At 45.9% G+C, this 20,278-nt stretch overlaps 1 protein-coding gene and 1 pseudogene across 2 annotated transcripts; one reads left to right on the top strand and one right to left on the bottom strand.

The window, feature by feature from the left end:
• Positions 1 to 941: 941 nt before the first annotated feature.
• Positions 942 to 19,657, top strand: LOC123389828 (ral guanine nucleotide dissociation stimulator-like). Of its 2 annotated transcripts, XM_045072442.1 has the most exons (7): positions 942 to 1,031; positions 14,457 to 15,044; positions 15,436 to 15,543; positions 16,924 to 17,117; positions 17,704 to 17,763; positions 18,698 to 18,897; positions 19,149 to 19,657. In XM_045072442.1, the coding sequence occupies exons 2-7, from the start codon at positions 14,907 to 14,909 to the stop codon at positions 19,373 to 19,375; spliced, it is 927 nt and encodes a 308-aa protein (XP_044928377.1). In that variant the 5' UTR covers positions 942 to 1,031; positions 14,457 to 14,906; the 3' UTR covers positions 19,376 to 19,657. The 2 variants fall into 2 exon arrangements, with proteins under 2 accessions (XP_044928377.1, XP_044928378.1); XM_045072443.1 differs by lacking the exon at positions 942 to 1,031 and having other exon boundaries at positions 12,950 to 14,571.
• LOC123389821 overlaps positions 12,401 to 20,278 on the bottom strand; it is a 55,247-nt pseudogene continuing 47,369 nt past the window's right edge.

The raw sequence follows: 20,278 nt of genomic DNA, 5'->3' as shown, positions 1-20,278 counted from the left end.
CATCAATCTGGGTGTATCTGAGCTCTTGCCCCAGACCACAAAGAGAGAGCACCTTTGGTCTTTCCTGTGTTTAGGAACAAAAGCGCACAAATAGCAAAATCAAATATAGGCGTGGCAGACCAAAATTACTCAATAAAAAGTATTTCTGCCCAATAAATAGTTTCCAAAAGAAAAATAATTGGCTTTTACACTTAATGGATTCAGCAAAAATGAAGATGGTGAGATTGTGTTTTCCAGTTGGTGGCCTGAGCGTCCCGAGGCAGGACAGTTGCCACTGAGCAGCAGGTGGTGCCGGACCACAGGAGGAGCCCCTGTGTCTCCACCCGGAGGCTCCTAGAAAAACACGTTATTTGTAGGAAAGCTTTCTTGGGCCCGAGCCGGGTTCTCCAAGTGAAGGTGTCCTGTTTCTTCCTGGACATCGGACTCAAACAAACCAGAGTTCGTATAAAACTGGATCAAATGAGGAAACCTTTACAATGACTCAATTTATAAATATTGCTGAAGATCAAAGCGAAGTGACAATGAATTTAATCTGCGTAAAAATCAGGTTCTAAGCGGCTTGTTATTTAAAACCAGAGACAACAGAGACTGTACATCCAGATGACCGCGAGCTGCCCGGGCCCCTGGAGGCGCGGGGGGGGGGGGGGGGGGGGGGCGCGTCCGTCCTGCCCGCGGCCAGCACCTCCCACAACGGCCTCGGGCTCCGTCGGGGCGCAGGGAAAGGCCACACGAGCGTTTTCGTCCTGCGGCGCTGGCGCGGCCCGAGGCTGGACACCGGCCGCCTGCGACCACCCACACGCACCGGCCTGCTCCGGGCCCCCAGGGCTGACCTCCGGGCTGTGTCTGCAGAGTCACACGGAAACCGAGGATTTACTCTTCTTTTAAGAAGGTCATTTTAAAGCTTCATTTATGAAAGTCGCTCGACAGCTTCCGCTGAAATCCCTCCTGCGCGCGGCCAGGGGAGCCGGTTCCCGCCTCTGGCCTCCCGTGGTCTGCGGAGAAACCGCAGGAATGATTTTATTTTTATCAAGGTAATACATGTATATAGTTTATTAAGTAAAATTATATTAAGTCTTATAGTGAAAATTACATCCTTCGGGTACACCCCTCTATACTGTCTCATATATATATGTATACGTATATATACATATATATACACATATATATGTAATATACACATATACACGTGTATATGTGTATATATATATATATATATATATATAAATGTAAGTATTACATTGGTTTCAGGTGTAAAATATAATGATTTAACAATTCTATACATGACTCAGTGTTCATCATGATTAAGTATACTCTTAAACCCCCTTATGTATTTTATCTGCCCCCCTCACCTACCACTCCTCTAGCAAACACCCATTTGTTCTCTGTACTTAAAGAGTCTGTGTTTCTTTTTCTTTTTTTTATTCTTAAATTCCACGTAGGAGGAAAATCATATGGTATGTCTTTTTCGCACTTATTCCATTTAGCAATATAACCTCTATATCCATCCATGTTGTCACAAACGGCAAGAACTCATTCTTTTTATGGTTGAGCAATATTCCATTTATATATATGTGTATATATATAATATATGTATATTGTATATATATATATATATATATATATATAATTTAAATATATATATACACTTAAATGTAAGTATATATATATATATATCACATCTTCTTTAGATATATCGATTTATCTAATTTACCTAATCTATTTCTATATATCTATATATAAAGAATATATATTCTATCTATATATCAATCAAATCTTCTTTATCCAGTCATTTATGGACACTTGGGTTGCTTCCATATTTTGGCTATTGTAAATAATGCTGCAGTAAACATAGGAGTGCATCTGCCTTTTCGAATTAGTGTTTTATTTTCTTTGGGTTAATACCCAGTAGTTGAATCACTGGGTCATATGGTATTTCTATTTTTAATTTTTTGTAAAACCTTCATGCTGTTTTCTACAGTTGTTGCGTCGTCATTTGCATTCCCACCAACAATGTGCCAGAGCTTCTTTTTTAAATTTCTATTTTTAATTTTTTGAGAAAGGTTTATACTATTTTCCACAGTGGTTGTACCAATTTGCATTCCTACCAACAGTGCACACGGGTTCCTTTTTCTCCACAGCCTCTCCAACTGTTGTTATTTCTTGTCTTTTTGATTTTGCCATTCTGACAGGTGTGAAATGATATCTCACTGTGGTTTTCATTTGCGTTTCATTGTATAATGATGTTGAGCATCTTTTCATGTATCTGGTGGCCATGAGTATGTCTTCTTTGGAAAAATGTCTATTCAGGTCCTGTGTCCTTTTTAAAATCAGATTATCTGTTTTGTTCTTTTTTTTGGGGGGGGGGTACTGACTTGTATAAATGCTTTATATATTTTGGATATTAATCCCTATTGGATATATCATTTGCAAATACCTTCTCCTACTTAGTAGGTTGCCTTTTTGTTTTGGTGATGGTTTCCTCTGCTGCACAAAAGCTTTTTATTTTGGTGTAGTCCCAACAGTTGATTTTTGCTTTTGTTGCCCTTGCCTCGGGAGACATATCTAGGAAAACGCTGTGATGGCAGATGTCAAAGAAATGACTGCTTATGTCTTCTTCTATGAGTTTTGTTTTTTCAGGTCTCCCACTTAGGTCTTTAGTCCATTTTCATTTATTATTGTGTATGTACAGTATAAGAAAGTGGTCCAATTTCATTCTTTTGCATGTAGCTGTCCAGTTTTCCAAGCAAAATTTGTTGAAGACTGTCTTTTCTCCCCCATTGTATACTCTTACCTCCTTTGCCACAGATTAATATTAGTGTGGGTCTAGATGATATCCTTATACTTTATTTCTTCATTTATCAATTTAAAACAAAATGGTTAACTCCCAATCATATGAAGACTTCACTTTTCTATATTCTTATCCCACATTTCTACCCATCTCTGATATCAAAATAATGTTATAATGTGGGACTCTATAAATCACCAATATAAATATAAATAGCTAATGACTACATTATTATGAGTTGCAAATATTTTAAGCAAAGAGGTGAACTAGGACCATGCCTATTATTTCTCCTGGAGTTCATAGCTACTAATTTTTTTACCCTCTAGTTTTCTATGTACTTAATACAATTATTATATACTCTTCCAAATCACTGCTACATGCAATTAATATTTTTTCTGTATGCTCAACATGTTATGTTTCTTTGTTTCCTGGAGAGCTCCTTCCCAAGGTTCTCATTTTGAGAGTACAATATGGAACTGACTGACCTCATGGCTTGTTGAATAGCAGCCATGCTGACACTTTTTTATCCCTCTCCTGAGTCATCTATATCTTTCTCTTTCTTATTTAATCATCTGGACAAATCACATCCTTTAAAAATTTCATAGGCCACAGTCCATGGAAAGTATTTTTTAGGGAAAGGAGGGACCACTCTTTCTTTTTTGTACCATCACACTTGATTTGGCTGAGTACAGAATTAACTAGTGAAATTGTTCCCCTTACAATTTTGAAGAAATTGTTTCAGAATGTATTTGTGGAGAAGTCCAGTGCCATTCTACTTTTTGGATGTGAACTATTCCCATTCCTTGCATTTGGGAAGCTCTTACAACCTCTTGTTTATCCTTGATATGCTGCAATTTGGGACTTTCTTTGGTAAGAGTATTTTTCATTTATTGTGCTGGATATTTAGTGGGATTTTTCCATGTGGAGACGCATTTCGATCAGTTCTGAGAAAAAATAAACTTATTAGTTCTTTAATAATTTCTTGCTCACTATACTTTTTCTATTCTTCCTTTATTGGAGTCTTACTTGCAATATGATGGGCCTCCTGGTTAAGCCTTGAATCTCAAGTTTTTTCTGCCTTCGTTTTTTGTGTGTTTTTTTTTTTCCCCAGGTTTTTATTTAAATTAGTTGGTTAACAGATAGGGTAATACTCGTTTCAGGAGTAGAATTTAGTGATTCATCACTTACATATAATACATGATGCCAATTACAAGTACCTTCCTTAATATCCATCATCAATTTTGCCCATCCCCCACCCACTTCCCCTCTGGCAACCCTCAGTTTGTTTTCTATAGTTAAGAGTCTTTTATGGTTTGCCTCTCCCCCACCTTTTTCTCTTCCTTCCCCTTCTTTTTCTCTTAACCTCTTTGCTTCCTGTTCTGTTTTCTAGGGGCTCTTCATAATTTTCTCTTCCAGTCTATTTGTGTTTATAATTAAATTTTATTTATATTTTTAATTTCAAAGTTCTGCTTTTTCTATTTTGAAAACTTTAAGTAGCCCCTTATTCTTATTTAAGGAACTCAATAGTTCCACTGTTTCTTTGAAAATTATAGTTTGTCTCTAACTTATATATGTTTCTTTTTCTTTTTCTTTTTCTTTTTGCTTTTGCTTTTAATCTTCTAGCTACCTTCATTGTCAGTTTCTTCTGGATCACAGAATACTGTTTGATTCCGATTATCATGTTTTTCATGTTGGAAACTTTCCTTAAATTAATGGACAATTGTTGGAGTGAACTGTTGGACGATCACTCATATAAAGAATGAAGCACTGAAAGAAGTGTGTGGGTAGGTCCTGTCAATTGGTGACTTTCACTGCAAGTTAATCAGGTTAATAAGGTGAAGTGTCCTATTTGTAGAAGAATCTCCAAATGTTTGGATCTGAAAATCTTTTGTTCTGGGAATATTAAAGTGCTATCCAACAGTAAAGTATTATTTTCTTACTTTGTTTTATTACACAGGTTGAAATTCTACTTGGAGCAGACTTTCTAAAATCTATAGCAATCTCAAAGATATTTCATAAACATATTAATGTAATATGGCATTATAAAAATTACTTTAGAATTAATTCTGAATACAATCTCAAGTAATTTGTCAGTTTAAAATGTTTTAGCTAAAATGAAGTTCAAATAATTTAAGACATCTTCGCAGATTTTCACAATATGTTAGACATGTTCTATACATCCTTCTTACCTCTAAATGCGTTAGGAAAAAAAAAAAAAAGGATGACACAGCATTGTAAAATTTAAGTTTTGGTTAATGTGACTTAGAGAAGTACAGAACTAGAAAAGATTTTGAGCTATCATTCCAAATAAACTCTTATTTTATAGAATAGGAAACAGCATTTGGATCCTTCCTTCAGGCAATTAACTAAAATAGAGAATCAGGACTAGTTAACTATCTTTATATGAGATTCCAAATGTAAATAAACTTTAAAAAAAGTAGTTATATACTTAAAGTTATGCACAGTGCAACATTGTCTTACCAGCTTTGGTCTAAAACAATATAGGTACTTACAGAATTTAGTCAATACCAAAATTTTCTAGTGGTGTTGAGTGCTTTTGATTTAGTTTTGTAAAAAATAGAATCTTTTTCTAAAATTTTTAAAAAAGATTTTATTTATTTATTCGAGACACACAGAGAGAGAGAGAACTCACACAAGAGGGTGGGGGAAGCAGAGGCAGAGGGAGAAACAGACTGCCCACCAAAGCAGGAAGTTTGACATGGGGCTCGATCTCAGGACCCCAAGATCATGACCTGAACCAAAGGCAGATGCTCACCTGACTGAGGTATCCAGGCGCCCCTCTTTTCTTAAAATTTGAAGCAAAAATTTATTCTTGTTATATACATGGAGAAATGAAATGTGCTTGGGATGATACTTAAAAACACAAGTCCAGTAGGATATGGTAAAAGAGCACTGAAATGGGAATAAAGGAATCTGGGTTCTAGTTCACTACGAGCATTTTCAATATGGGCAAATCACTTAACCTCTCTGGGCCTCAACTTCAAGTATAAAAGTGTTTGACTAGATAATCTCTCTTAGGGCCTATCACTGAAAAGTTTCTTTACTTCAATACAATCATTTTCACAGCAATAATATTATTTACTAATGGATAACCTGAGTGATGGACTTAGTTTTATAATTCTGATGTTTAAGTTCTGTCTAATTATTCATTCTGCCATCACCATTGAATAGGAACTTGAGCTTATAGGCTGGTTAGAAAAAACAGGGTGTGTTGGGGCCCAGCAAGCCAGTAAAGAGCAGGAACCAAAGTTCAGAGGTGAATATAGCCACACATGTCCAATGAGCATATCAAGAGACAAGGAGAGGAGAAGGGTGATAAGAGTATACTGGAGAAAAAAGCCATCTTGTACCTTCTCACTAACTTGTCAGGTACCTGGTGCTTTACGGAACTTGATTTCTACTTTGTTATTTTAATTATTTTTTTTTTTTTAAGGCAGGGTCATTTCCTAGCCTATTATATTATCATAAGTGGAACTTATATATAGATTTTGGAAAAGAAATCAGTATAGAATAGCTGTTAAAAATACAGACTCTATATCAGAGAAAGACAATTATCATATGATCTCTCTGATAAGAGGAATTTGAGAGTCAGGGCAGGGGTCGTGGGATTAGGGAAGGAAAAAATGAAAAAAAAAGTGATGGGGACGGGAGGGAAACAAACCATAAGACACTCTTAATCTCACAAAACATACTAAGGGTTGCTGGGGGGTGGGGGGAGGTAGGGAGAGGGTGGTTGGGTTGTGGACATTGGAGAGGGTATGTGCTATGGTGAGTGCTGTGAAGTGTGTAAGCCTGATGATTCACAGACCTGTACCCCTGAGGCAAATAATACATTATATGTTAATAAAAATAATTCTTAAAAAAAGAATACAGACTCTCGAGTCAGACTGTCTGGCTTTACATCGTGGATCTAGGCTTTAACTCTCTGTGATATTGGGCAAGATACTTAACTTCATTGTATTCCACTTTCTTCATCTTTAAACGGAGGAAAGGAACAGTATTTTCCTCATAACACAGGTGATGCATTTGCTACACTTTCCGTCTCCTGATAATCCCTTAGTAAGTGTTAGTTACTGTTATTACCTCTCCGTGAAAATTGGCAAAAGAAAAACAAGGAGACATGATAGGAGACAAGAGTGGGGGAGGACAGCCTGGGACCTGCGGGCAAACTGCGGACGAGCAGGAAATAGGGAAAGTGACAAACAAGGCGGGAGAAACAGTATACAAAGAAGCTTTATTAAGGGAGTCTTGATGGATGTTGTTTAGTATAATTCACCCTATTCTACCTTCTCAAGAGATCTTCAGTAAGGAGCTATATTAGTTTTCAATGTTTTGTTTGGTTTTAAAGCAGGATTTGGGTTTCTTTGGGATGAGATACTCTACCAACACTGGTGTCTAGGTGGCTTGATCTTATTCTTATTTCACATATACCTACAGGAGTAAGTAATTTCACCACGAAGACTGCTGAGATTAATAAGCATTTGCTTTGGCAATCTGTCTGGAGCAGAGCAGGCATTCAAAACATGAAACAAAACAAAACCAAACCAAAAAGCAGACAAACCAAAACAAACCAACACCAAGACAAGTTGAATAAATATTAAAATAAAATAAATATAAAAAAGTAAGTAAATAATCCAAATGAGATGCTGGCACATTTTTAACTAGAGAAGAAAACTTAGGTGGTAAGCCTTTGTCGCACATGTTCCTGGTGGAAACAAGGGCACCACCTGTGAAGTAAGTATTCCTGAGAGAGAGAGAGAGAGAGAGAGAGCAAGGACAGAAGAGAGGCAGGGAGGGAGGGAGGGAGGGAGGAAGAGAGAGAGCGCGCGAGAGAGGAAAGAGAGAGAAGAGAGAGAGACATGAGGGAAGGAAGGAAGGAAGAAAAAGGGAGGGAGGAAAGAAGGAAGGGGGGAAGGAAAGAAAAGGGAAAGGGAAGGGAAGAGAAGGGAAGGGAAAGAGAAAAATCAAGCCCAGCCAAGCTTCTAGATCTAACTACTAGTGTAGAGGAAACCCAGGACTCCGGAGGAAAAAATGTCAACTGACACCCAGGGTGAACTAAAGGTGGGCACTAGGGCTCTGGGTGTGGAAGATCAGACTTATTTAATGTGAGGATGTCTAGGATGCTATTGAGCTAAGGGAAGTGATCAAACTCTCCTCCTCTGGAAGCTCTAGCTCAAACTGCTTTTCTTCTTGTAGAAAATCGTTCCAAACTAATCCAACCCAGAACAATCACTCCCTCTCCCAGGTTCCACCTGTTCCTGCTATCTGTTTCAGCCTGTCTGATCCTAAGTCACCTGCTAGATTATTTAAGAATAGCTTACATTTTCACATCTTCTCCCCCAAAAGCCAGGATAGGGTTTGATGGGGATGCCGAGCCCTGATTCTCCCGATATGTCTGTCTTCACCAGCACATACCCACCCATACTGTAAGTGCTTGGACAGCAGGGGCCAGGGCTAAGACCCTTTGTGTTCCCAGTGCCCTGCACAGGGTCTGGTCCATAAATGCTTGAAAAATGAACAAGGGCTTTCCTCCTATCCCTACTGTACAGTCCAGAATATAGGGCAAGGCATGGGGGAGCTTCTTGTAGAATGAATCAAAGTTACCTGGAATCGGGACATTTGAGTGATAAAGTCTCTCTTTCTCTGTCTGTCTCCCTCTCTCTCTCTCTATCTGAATCTCTCTTTCTCTTTTGCTTACATGCACATGCATTTTCTTTCTCACCATTGGAACCCAGACACCACGCTGGCAAGAATCCCAGGATTAGAGTAAGGAGTAGAGGAAAGCCATGTCCACTATCCCCTGTCCAAATACATGACCCATAGAATTTGTGAGCATTATAAATTTTTTTTATGACATTGCATTCTGGCAAGATAGGTTACATAGTCACACTAAATGGAACATTCTCTTTGCTCCTGATCCTTCTCTACATCTCATCTAAACAAGGAAGTAATACCTTAGGTAGGACTGTCAAATTAAATGCGATGTCCCATTAAATCTGAATTTCAGAAAAATAATAAGTGATTCTTTTGGCACAAGTATGTCCCCAGTATTTCATGTAACATATCCTTTAAAAATATTTATTGTAGGTGCCTCCTTAGCACAGTAGGCAGTGCATCAGTCTCATAAAACTATTTGTTTATCTGAAGTTCAAATTCAGTTGGCACTCCTTTATTTTTATTTGCTAATTCGAGGAACACTTACCTTGAGTCTCCACCCTGGACCTTTTCTCTACCCACACACACTACTTAGGGGAGTCAACACAGTCCAAGCTTTATCCTGACAACTCTGAAATTTTTATCTCCAGTTCAGAAATCTCTACCAATCTCCACACCAAAAGAGTGGACTACCTACATGATAACTCCACTTTTACAGCTGAGAGTCATCTCAGACCCAATCAGAATTGTTGATTTGCAACCCCTACCCACCCCCCCAAGCTGTTGCTCCTCACCCTTCCCCATCTCGGTGAATGGCACTGACATCGACCCAGTTGCTCAAGCCCCCAAGGAGAGCGTCAGCCTTGATTCTTCCCCATCCCGTACTCTGTGTCCAGTCAATCAAGAAGTCCCTTTGGCTCAACCGCCAAAACATATTTCCAGCCCATCGCTGCCTCCTGGTGTCCCCTACAACCCCTCTGGATCAAGGCACTCTCTCCTCTCACTTGAACAACTGTACTGGCCACCAAATGGCTTTCCTGCTTCCCCTCTTGCTTCTCTATAACCCTCTCTACTGCATTCTCCCCGCAGTAGCTGGAAGGATCTTTTTAAAGATACATCATGGAACTCGTCTGCTACAAATGCTCCGATGTTTCCTCACTGCACTAAAAATAAAATGCAAATATTCTTCAAGATCCTTCATGATCTATTTCCTGTACCATCTGTCAAAGGACACCCACCTTTCTGTTTTACAAACATCCTAAGGTCCTACGGGACCTTAGGATGTTCTGCCTGAAGTACGGCACCCAGGTGGCTCATTCTTACCATTTCCGCCTCAAATCTCACATCACTTCTTCCATTTAGTCCTCCCTTAGCTGGCCCCCACCCCCCACCCCCTCGTGTCTCCCAAGGCCATCAGCCTGGGGTATTTCCACCTCCAGGCAAAACCCAGTGCATCTGCTTTGGTTTTAGTTTGGGCCTGTGCACTGGTTTCTGTCCTCTTGCATTTGATGTTTTTTTAAAAACAGCAGAGAAACAGATTTTGTTAATTTCCTAATTCAATTTAAGAGTTCTGTCCATTCATATATCATTTGACTTATGGTTTAACTACCCACATTTGTTGTGATGGCTTATATAGGTAGACTTATTTCTACCGTATGATTTTTACTTTTCTATAGATCATGCTTTTTTTTTTTTTTTTTTTTTTTTTTTTTTTTGTCAGAGAGAGTGAGCGGAGGAAGGCAGAGGCAGAGGGAGAAGCAGGCTTCCTGCTGAGCAAGGAGCCCGATGTGGGACTCAATCCCAGGATGCTGGGATCATGACCTCAGCCAAAGGCAGCTGCTTAACCAACTGAGCCACCCAGGCGTCCCTGATCATGCTTATTTTTTTTAATGATTTTATTTATTTATTTGACAGAGAGAGATCACAAGTAGGCAGAGAGGCAGGCAGAAAGGGAGAAGGAAGCTGGCTTCTCACCGAGCAGAGAGCCCGATGTGGGGCTCGATCCCAGGACCCTGAGACCATGACCTGAGCCGAAGACAGAGGCTCAACCCTATGAGCCACCCAGGTGTCCCGATCATGCATTTTTAATGTTTCTTTCTTCTCATTTGTTCCCTGTCAAGGAGTTGACATACTTTCTTTATTCTCTAATTTCATCTTTTAGTTTGAAAAAACATATACTTGATTTCTGTGATTTTTGGGTTATCTGAGAGAGCAAGAGAGAGAGTATGAGAGGGGAGAGGTCAGAGGGAGCAGCAGACTCCCTGCCGAGCAGGGAGCCTGATGTGGGACCTGGGACTCCAGGATCATGACTTGAGCCGAAGGCAGTTCCTTAACCAACTGAGACACCCAGGTGCCCCACCTTTAAAACTCTTAACCCCATGTAGGGACGCCTACGTAGCTCAGCCTCTTAGGCATCTGCCTTCGGCTCAGGCCATGATACTGGGGACCTGGGATTGAGTCCTGCATCAAGCTGCTTGCTCAGCCCAGAGCCCACTTCTTCCTCTGCCTGCTGCTCCCCCTGCTTGTGCGCTCTCACACTCTTGCTGAGAAATAAATAAATTAATAAATAAATGAAATCTTTAAAAAAGCCAAACTCTTAAGCACGTGTAACTTATGTCTGAACTGAGTCTATTACCCACTTAGAGCACAAAATGAGAATCTCAGAATCCTAATGCTATGTACCTTCAGTTGTTCTAACAATGTGCATTATCATGTCATTCCAACTTGTCACTAACATCTCTCGAAATGGCTTTTTTGTGTGTTTTACAGCTAATGGTGATTCAGATTTCCCGACATGTTGGCTAACTACTTACCCACCGGGCTCCTTGTTTCCCACTCACTCCTGCAGGTCTGACTTCCGGTGCTGAAATAATCCTTCAGTTGTCCTTCCAGTAGCTGTGGTGGAGGAACCATTTCTCCATCCTTATGTCAAAAAATGTTTCTCTAGCACCTTCAATCCTGGGCATAATCCACAGGTACGAAATTCTGGTGTACAGTCCATTTCTTCATTGCAACCAGAATGGCGAGATGTGTGAGACTTTGTGGATGGAATAAGGTGGTGTCTGGGCCCAGCTTGCTTCCCAGAGCAGAAAGCCGGGACCTAGCTTCCTGGTTTTCAGCCATCCTCCCTAACTGATGTCTGGGAACTCGGAAGCATTCGGGGGCCCCCCAGCTGGTCTTCTGGGGACCCCCGGGATCCTGAGATCATGCTGTCACACCTGGGATATCGCCCCGCTTCACCGCTTGAACACTTTTAAGCCAGGAATGTCCCCCACAGGGGAAGACCCCTAAGTCTTTCAATCATGCACCTGGTTGTCCATAGAAACTTTGCAGTAGGCCCCTTCAGGTAGGTGCCTGTATCCATCGGCTGTATCCATAGCTGTATCACACTCACAACTGGTTCCCATCCAGGCCCCTCGGGCTCTGAAGCTGCTGCAGGCACCACAGTGGGAGCTGGAGGTAGCTCTTGAGGTGGTTCAGCATCTTCTTCTGAGGTTGGGGCTGTCGGTCGAAGAAGAGAAAGTATCAACCCAATGATTGACTTTTCATGTCCCTCCTAAATCAAGGAAAATTTCCCCACCATTCAATGTTCTCTGAGTCCAGGAAGCAATCCCTAGAGGGTCTCCCCTGATAGCAGGTCATGGGCACAGGGATCTGAGGCCGCTCCTTACTCCCGGCCCACCAGATGACGCAGGCTAGCTCTGGGCGGCCTCGGCTGTTCCCTGCACAGGTCTATATCAGCCACCCCCTGTCCTCCTCAGATCAGCATCTCTCTGGTTCTCCTCCCTCTACCCATCCTCCTGCTTGTGCTCTTTTCCCTCTAATAAAGAAATAAAATCCTAAAATAATACATAAAAGCTTGAGCATCAAAGTGAACCTTGAGGCCTTCAAGACCTGGCCGGAAACACCCTCCTGTGTGTATTTCCTTGTCATCTTTCCTCTTGTGCTGATGGCATCAGAGGTGCATGTCATCCCAAGGAGGGAGAAGGCCGATGGTGGAGAGACTCTGGGCTCCTGAAGAACACAGAAAGGATTTCAGTCTCCAATCTGAAGATCCACTCAGCACTGTCAAGGCGGGGACCTCTGTGGTGACAGGCTACCAAAACCTGGGGAGTTACATGGTCATTCAGCGTAATGTAATATAGCTCCGTACAGCATGTTAAAATGACCAAGTTCACTTGAATAGTGATCAGCCTAAAACCTTTAAAGAGGACCAAAGAGGCACCTGGCTTCCTCAGGCACTAGGATCCTTGATCTCAGGGTTATGAGTTCGAGGCCAACATCAGTCACAGTTAACTTAAAAATAAACAAAAAAGGCTTACACAGGACTAAAATCAGTGAGGCTCAAACAACGGAGCTGGTCTGTGCTGGGACGGATCCTGTCTCCCGTTCATTCAGCCACTGGGCACTGTGCACTCAGATGGTGCCAGGGCTTATCAGCCCAGCGGGTTCTCCTCGTGAGAGCTCAGGGTCTAGAGCAGAAGAAGATGGACAGACGAGAAACCAAAATGTGAACGGGAAAAGCGATTGCTCCACAGCAAAAGAGCAAGGGACACAACTAAGGCCCGAACTCCACCCGGTAAGGGGTATGACAAGGCTGTGCTGAGATGACACGGAGAATTCCTGCGGGAGGAAAAGAAGGAGACAGCCCTGCACAAATGCGAGTGCATTCCACCTGGCGGAGGGCACCATGGAGCAGAGGACTGGAGGTTAGAAAGGGGGCCAGCGTGGCCAGAGAAGATGAGGAAGGACCAGAGTGGGAGGGGAGGAGGGCCAGGGCCTGGGAAGTTGGTCAGTATCAGTGCTCTTCTCCCAGGGCTGTGTGACTGCACTTCCCCACACTCAGTGGCTGAACCCACAAACGATGCCTTGTGGTCTCAGGGGATCAGGAATCCAGCAGTGCTCTGCTGGGGGCTCCTGCCAGAGTCTCTCCTTAAACTGGGCTGATGACAACACCAAGGGAGGACCTGCTTCACCGAGAACCTGAGTGCACTCAGGGGCATGGGCCAGATACAGCCCATCTCAAAGACCTGACTTCTGTCTTTTGTGGGCCCACAGGGCTGGGCCATGTGCGTATGTCTGGGTCATGGTTCCACCTAGGGTCTTGTGCTCCAGTATGAATATTGGAGAGAGAACATGGATCCGAGTCAACATGGGGCTGGGCAATGAGTTTTCGAACGAAATCTCAGAAGGGCCTTTGGGTCACGTGGCCACGTTCTGTGTCATGGAAGTGAATCACCAAGTCCGGACCACACTCTGGGGAGGGGTCACACAAACATGTCTACAGAGGAGTTGGGCAACCAATGGAGCCCCCGAAGGGAGACTGTAAAGATCCCAGAAGGGTCCAGGCCTTGCCCAGAATCAGACTGGTTGGGATGCTTAGCAGGCTTGAACCCAGCTCTTTGAGTATCCTCAAAGTTGGGGTCCTGGATGCAACCTAGCCATTCACTGGGGGCTCTGGAAAAGTTTTTCTGGAAGGAAGTGGCTGTTGGCCTGGAAATGTTATCAGGCTGAGGGTGATCATTGGTCTCTTAGACAGGAGACATATGCCCAGTTTCTTGTCTGAGGAGGATCCCGGGTCATGGCGACCCACTGGATGGACCCCTATCTGCATCACACCCTTTGGATAGGAGAGAATGGCCTGCATCCCGGGACAGGTGGTCTCTAGGGCTAAGGGTACATTCTGACCATCAAGGGCCAAGAATCCAGTCCCTTCTTTAGGGTTTGCATTGAAAATGCAAAGCCTAAGACCTTGGGAACTAACACCCAGCCCTCTGTAAGTGGGGCTGTCCTCTTCTGGGACTCCAGAATGTGAGAACCGATGAACACATGTGTGCACACAGGAGCTTGTGTGCTGGTGCACACAAACACACACACCCCAGGAGGGACTGTGGGGTGGGATCTGATTAGTAGCAGATTCCAAGAAGTTGACAGGAGGGTGGAAATTGGGTGGGAGGTATTTCCTCCATGTGACAGCACTCTTCTAACATCATAGCTATTATCCAACCTATGCCTTTGGACATCTGATAGAAAGACATGCTGGATTCATCCATATTTGGCAAGAAGACCATCCCTGTGTGCCACAATGGCTTCTCTAGGGTCTGAACCAGGTAAGAATAGAGACTTGTGTCTGAAACCAGGTGTGTTTGCAAGCTGGGGCCCTGGCTGCTCCCAGACCTTCCCTGGGGGCCTGTGGAGAGGGGTGTGTTGGGGTTACTGTGTACAGATAAGATGTGTCCTTGCATGCAGAAGGGAGATGAGGAGATGGCAGACAGGAGCACTGTTCGTGTAGGGGTCCAACCAGGAGTGGGCCCCGATAGGGCATCTCAGGAAGTGATGTCACTGCCTGGATCACAAAGGCCTTCAGAACTTGGAACCCCTGCAACCAGGCAGCCAGTCTAGTCCAGTAGCAGGGTTACTGGACTCAGGACCTAGACACAGAAAGATGTTTTCCTGTTGTGTACCTAGTTTCCGGGGCTCTGGGTACCAGAACCCCCAGGAAAATGACTTGTTCCCGTGCTGCAGACATTGGCTAAAACCACCCCCCCAATGCCACAGAACCTTTCGAGGGAGACGCCATAAGGTACTTACTACTGAGGAGACTAGGCGATGCCCCCCCCCATCCTAGGGAAGCCCCATCCCTTCCTCTGGAGTTTGAGGGGAGGAGGGATATGTGGGGGTTCCTGCCCATGGGCTGGAGGAGGGTGAGCACAGTGGATACCCTGGTGATCCCTTCTTGTTCACACCAATGTCAGGGTGGGCAGGGCGCACAGGGAATTCCTGAGGTGACTCTGAGCTGTGCCAGAGCACATCCAAGGCCCTGAAGCTGGGCCACGTTTCTCTCCTTGGGGGAGGGCTCTGCCACCTGGGCTGTGGTGTGTCTGGAATGGAGCGCCCTGGGTCTGAACACTAGCAAACGCCTCCAGACAGGGCTCTAAGGCCTCCTGCCTGGCTGCCGGGCACTGTCTTTACAGAACGCCCCAGAGGACATGGTGCAGGAGGTGACCGAGGAGATTGCCTGCTCTCCTTCCTCCAAGGAAAAGAAGCCTCACACGGCCAAGAGAGTCTGGCGCTGGCTCAGGGTGAGTGCAGGTGCTGGGGAGACCCGACCCCGGGGCGCCCATGCAGCGCCAATGGCCCCACTTCCTAGAAGCCAACCAGGCCTCCTAGAGTCCTGTACTCCCGTGAATCTGCATCCCATCTCTTCCCCAAACTGGCCCACATGGTCCTGCCCACGCCTTGGACAGAAGCACTGCCATTGTCCACATACTTATAGGAGTATCATTAAAGAGACTTTAGACCAGGTCTCATCCCGTTGATTTAGACTCCTTTTGCCCTGGCCAAGGCATTTTTCTAACTCATGCTCCCAAGTGCCCCCACTGGCCCAACAGTCCTTCCTCAGCTTCTGCAAGTCTTGCAAATGGGAGACTTTGATCCAAAGGGACATGGGTCCCATGGTACTCTGTCTCTTGCTCTGCGCTTTGGTATTGATGGAACACATTGTTGCCCCCCCCCCCCCCAAGGAATAGGAACAGGGGCCTCACTGCACTGCACTGCACGGCAGTCCTGAAGGCCAGTCATTGATCACAGCCATGGAGCCCTTTACTGCGGCAGGACTGGATGTAATCCCCTTCTCTGGCCAAGGCACAGTGCTGCATCCTACAGCCTCTGTTCCTTCTTATCCTAAGCCCCCCTCGCCTTAAACATCTCTGTGTACTCGTCTCAAGAATGGGATATGTTGGGTGCCGGGGTGGCACAGGGGTTTCAGCCTCTACCTGCAGCTCAGGTCATGGGTCGTGGGTATCACAGTCCTGGGATCGAGGCCCACGTCGGGGGCGTGGGGTCCTCTGCTCAGCAGGGAGCCTGCTTCCACCTTTATGTCTGGCTGCCTCTCTGCCTACTTGTGACCTCTCTCTCTGTCAAATAAATAAATAACAAGTCTTTCAAAAAAATAAAAAGAATGGGCTATGTTATCAGAAATTACAGGATCCATGCCACTCATGCAGGGACGTGCTATCCATACTCTGCTCACAAAGGGACCTCAGATACTAGCAAGTTCAGACATCATTTTTTCCAATTCTTTGTATGGATACCAAGAACATTTTCTCATTGCCTTAAAGGCTTCTTAACTGATTGGCTGATGGATGGATTTGAGAGAGAGACAGGGGGAGAGTGGGGAGAAGCAGACAGAGAGACTGAATCCTCAAGCAGACACTGCCCCTATGGACACAGCCCTACGAGGAGCGCAGCCTCAGAAACAGAGACCATGACCTGAAGCAAAACCAAGAGCCTTAGGCTGAACCCAATGAGACACTGAGTCACCCGATTCTTTTTCGGACTCTGAGCTCTCTTGTCCCACCTCTTGCAGAAGTCCCTGAGATCTGGGGGCTCATTCTGCCCTCCAAGCCCCAACCCTCCTGGTGGCCACAGCACTGACTCATGTCTCCTCTGATTCACCTCAGGGGAAAAATCGTTCAACCCGGAAGAGGAGGAAGATTTCGGTGCTGATGGCCAAGCAGGCCAACAAGCTGCAGGCCGCAAAAGATCACCTGGTGCCTGCCGTCATCAGACAAGATCTACACTGTGTCCACACCTTTCTGGACACATATCGTCACTTGGCCACCACCCAGGAGGTGCTGGACCTCCTCTTTGCAAGGTGAGCACCCTCCCCTGCCCCTAACTGCTCTGTGAGATTTGGCCAATTCCTGTTGTGAGACTCTGGCACGTCCCCAAGCTTCCCCAAGCTTCCCTTGCTCCTAACTGGGGCAGAGGTATTATAGGGACTCAGTGGGGTCTTGTAGGGAAAGGACACCTGGGAGCCTGCGCCAGTGGAAAATTCTGCTGGAGGGCCTGTGGGCATGCTCTTTGCTCATTCCTGTGCCCCTCATGATGAAGCCACTGCCTCATCCCTGACTCTCACTATGATTTTGAGCTGGGCTCCTTTGCCACTGAAAGGGAGATCTGAGACTCCTTCTGGGGCCTGTGTCTGGCTGAATCCAGAGCAAGCATCCCTGGGGGTGAGCAGGGGCCAGGCCCACTCAGACGTCGGTGATGGGCTGGTTGGGGCCCTTTTATTCAGCAAGCATTCAGGAAGCCCCAGTAGGTGGAGGCGATTATCTAGGAGCTGAATGGGATCCCTGCACAGAACAGAGAGCACCCCAGGGCTGCAGGCTAGTCGAGGGTCAGGCGGTGAGAGCCAACATCCAGAGATATCTCATGCGATGCCCCCTGGCCTCCTCTAGATTCGGATGTGTTTATTCCAGCTATGATGAGGTCGGCGGACCCCAGGAGCAGCGCAACATGTGAGTAAGCTTTGGCTGCTTTAGGAGGGCCTTCCCTGTCCACCAGGGTAGTGAGGGTCCTGTGAGTTCGAGGGGCTGCCGGACCTTCAGACTCACCTCGTTATTCTTGCTTTATGGTAAATGTCTGAGAGCTTCTACTGGAAACTGGGAAGGTGCCCTGGGGGACTGGGGTAGGTGTATGAGCACTGTGGGAGAGAAGAAGGGGATGGTGTACAGCTTCAACCCCTGAGAGGGTCATGCTCCATCCCTGACCCCTCCCAGCCCTCTCTCTGCCCCAATTCTGGGACCCAGAACGCAGGATTGAGGAACCATCGCACAGCAGTCTGTTGGCACCTGCATGCTGGGTGCTCAGAGGGGGCTCAGGGAGAGTGGTGACCCAGTAGAGCCCAGGGAGCAGCAGGCATCCCACACCCTGTGGGAGGTGAGTGTCAGTGGAAACAGATCCACTCTCATGGCACCTAGTGACTGGGCAGAGGAGGTAACGGTGGAGGTATGGGGAGGGTCCTGGGAAGGCCTGGCTAGAGACAGAGTCCCTTTGTTCCCTCCTCGGTTGGATCTTCACCGAGCAGAGGCGAGTGCAGTGAGGGTAATGAAGAGGTCAGACACCAGCCCTCCCCGGGCACAAGCAGTTGAATTCAAGTGGCTCGTGGGCAAGGAGACAGACTGAGGAGTGTGACCAGCTCCCCTAAGAAGTCCAGAAATGCCCACGCCATTGACCAAGGACTCCCACTCCTAGCGGCTTTTGGCCAGCCTGCGGTGTGGGAGTAGGCCTTTCTCGGGCAGGACTGCCTGGTCGCACGTGGACAAGGAGTCCGACTGGTCTTAGAAAGGAGCTGACAGCCCAGGGGCTCAGGTTCCCACATAGGTTCCCTGGGATTTTGGTTTGGATGCGTACCCTGTCCTCTGACTTCTCTGCCTCCATGTCTGTCCCCAGGGCCGTCTATGCCATCCTTAACACCTGGGTGGAAAAGTATCCAGGGGATTTTGTGCAGCCTCCGGAGTTTCCCAGCTTGCATACGCTGCTGGCCTACCTGCAGGTCAATGTGCCGGGCTCGGACCTGCAGCGCTGTGCCCAGCTTCTGCTTCCAGAAAGGCAATGCGCTCCTGAAAAGACCACGGAGCCAGAGGCTGGGGGTGAGGAGGACTGGGGGTGACTGGTGTGGGCCTGAGGCAGAGGCAGGGTGGGCCACCCTGAGGAAGCCTCTGTAGATTGTAATTGGGCTGAAGAGAGTGAATCGTCTCAGTTCCCTGTCCCCATGGGCTTCCGTCGGGGACACCTTCCGGGGGCTGGGTCTTGAACGCAGGCCACGCTGAGTGGTGGGGAAAGGGAAAGGCAAAAGAGAAGTCAATCAAGCTGATGATGCTTTCTCTTCTCGGAGCTACAGCACCGGCCCCAGAGCGAGATCAGGATGTGTCTCGGGAAGTTGTTCCAGCAGCCACTCTGGCACCTGCGGCACCTCTAGGGCCTGAGCTGGCCCCCGCCATCCCTGCTATGGCTGCTCACTATGGGTTAGGAAAACCAGTGACCCCCCCTGACCCATTGGGGCCAGGGCAGATGGTCGGCAGGGCCCTCGTTCACTTCTCTGCCACGGAAGAGCCACAGGCCTTTTGAATTTCCTGGATGACCAGCAGGGTCCTGCCACCGAGCTGCCGCCACCTGCCTCCGTGGAGCGAGCAGGCTAGGCCCCCAAGCTGCCGCCCCCTGCCTCCATGGAGCAAGCAGGCTGGGCCCCCGAGCAGCAGCTTGTGCTTGCTGCAGCTCCAGAGCATGACTGGAGCATGACATCATTTCCTTCTTTATCGTATTTGTTTTCTGTGTTCACCTCTATAATTACTTCATAGATGTTATTTATTAAATAAAGTAGAATTTGAGTTTATATAACATTTTACTCGCATCCTTTGCAGTGGGATATGGAGGTCTCATTAGGTCCATCCAGAGTGTTGCACAACCATGTCATTCTACGACGTTTCCGTCACAGAGACACCCGCGCTCCTCATCGCTCACTGCTCTGTCCCTCCCCCAGTCCCTGCAACCACTGCTCTTCTCTCTGTCTCGGCCACTTCACCTCAACTTGGATTTTCCTCTGCCTGGAAAACTACAATATGGCCTTCTGTGTGTGTCTGCAGAACATAAGAGTGATTCCCCTCTTTTCAAACTTTTTTAGAGACGATATAGGTATTTTCGTTTTTGTGAATCTTCTGCCAAAACAAACAATGAAACAGCACAACACAAAACAAATGACTCTTTTGTCTGGTACACCGCCAGCTAACTGCAGAGAAAGACCCTCCCTTTTGAGAAAGAGCAGAGTTGCTACCCTGTGTGGTGTGCGACATGCTGGAAAGAGCCGCCGGTACCCACAGAGCAGTGGCCCTCCCAATACCTGGTTGTGTATACTGGTCTGCACACAACACACAACCTCAAGAAGTCCACAGAATTGTGAGCTTGGACTGATAGATACCCTTTCGATACAGGTAGACTCCCCAAATAGATTTCATTATCCCATGTACTGTTCAT

Source organism: Mustela putorius, unplaced genomic scaffold (assembly GCF_011764305.1).
Source record: "Mustela putorius furo isolate JIRA1106 unplaced genomic scaffold, ASM1176430v1.1 tig00004036_pilon_pilon_pilon, whole genome shotgun sequence".
Taxonomy (NCBI): Eukaryota; Metazoa; Chordata; class Mammalia; order Carnivora; family Mustelidae; genus Mustela; species Mustela putorius.
This window is presented reverse-complemented; position numbering and strand designations above follow the sequence as displayed.

Coding starts and splice junctions, on each gene's coding strand:
- LOC123389828 (XM_045072442.1), top strand. CDS start 14,907: ATGTTTTCCTGTTGTGTACCTAGTTTCCGGGGCTCTGGGTACCAGAAC. Junction 15,544..16,923: donor GAGTCTGGCGCTGGCTCAGG/GTGAGTGCAGGT, acceptor GATTCACCTCAG/GGGAAAAATCGTTCAACCCG. Junction 18,898..19,148: donor CACGGAGCCAGAGGCTGGGG/GTGAGGAGGACT, acceptor TCGGAGCTACAG/CACCGGCCCCAGAGCGAGAT.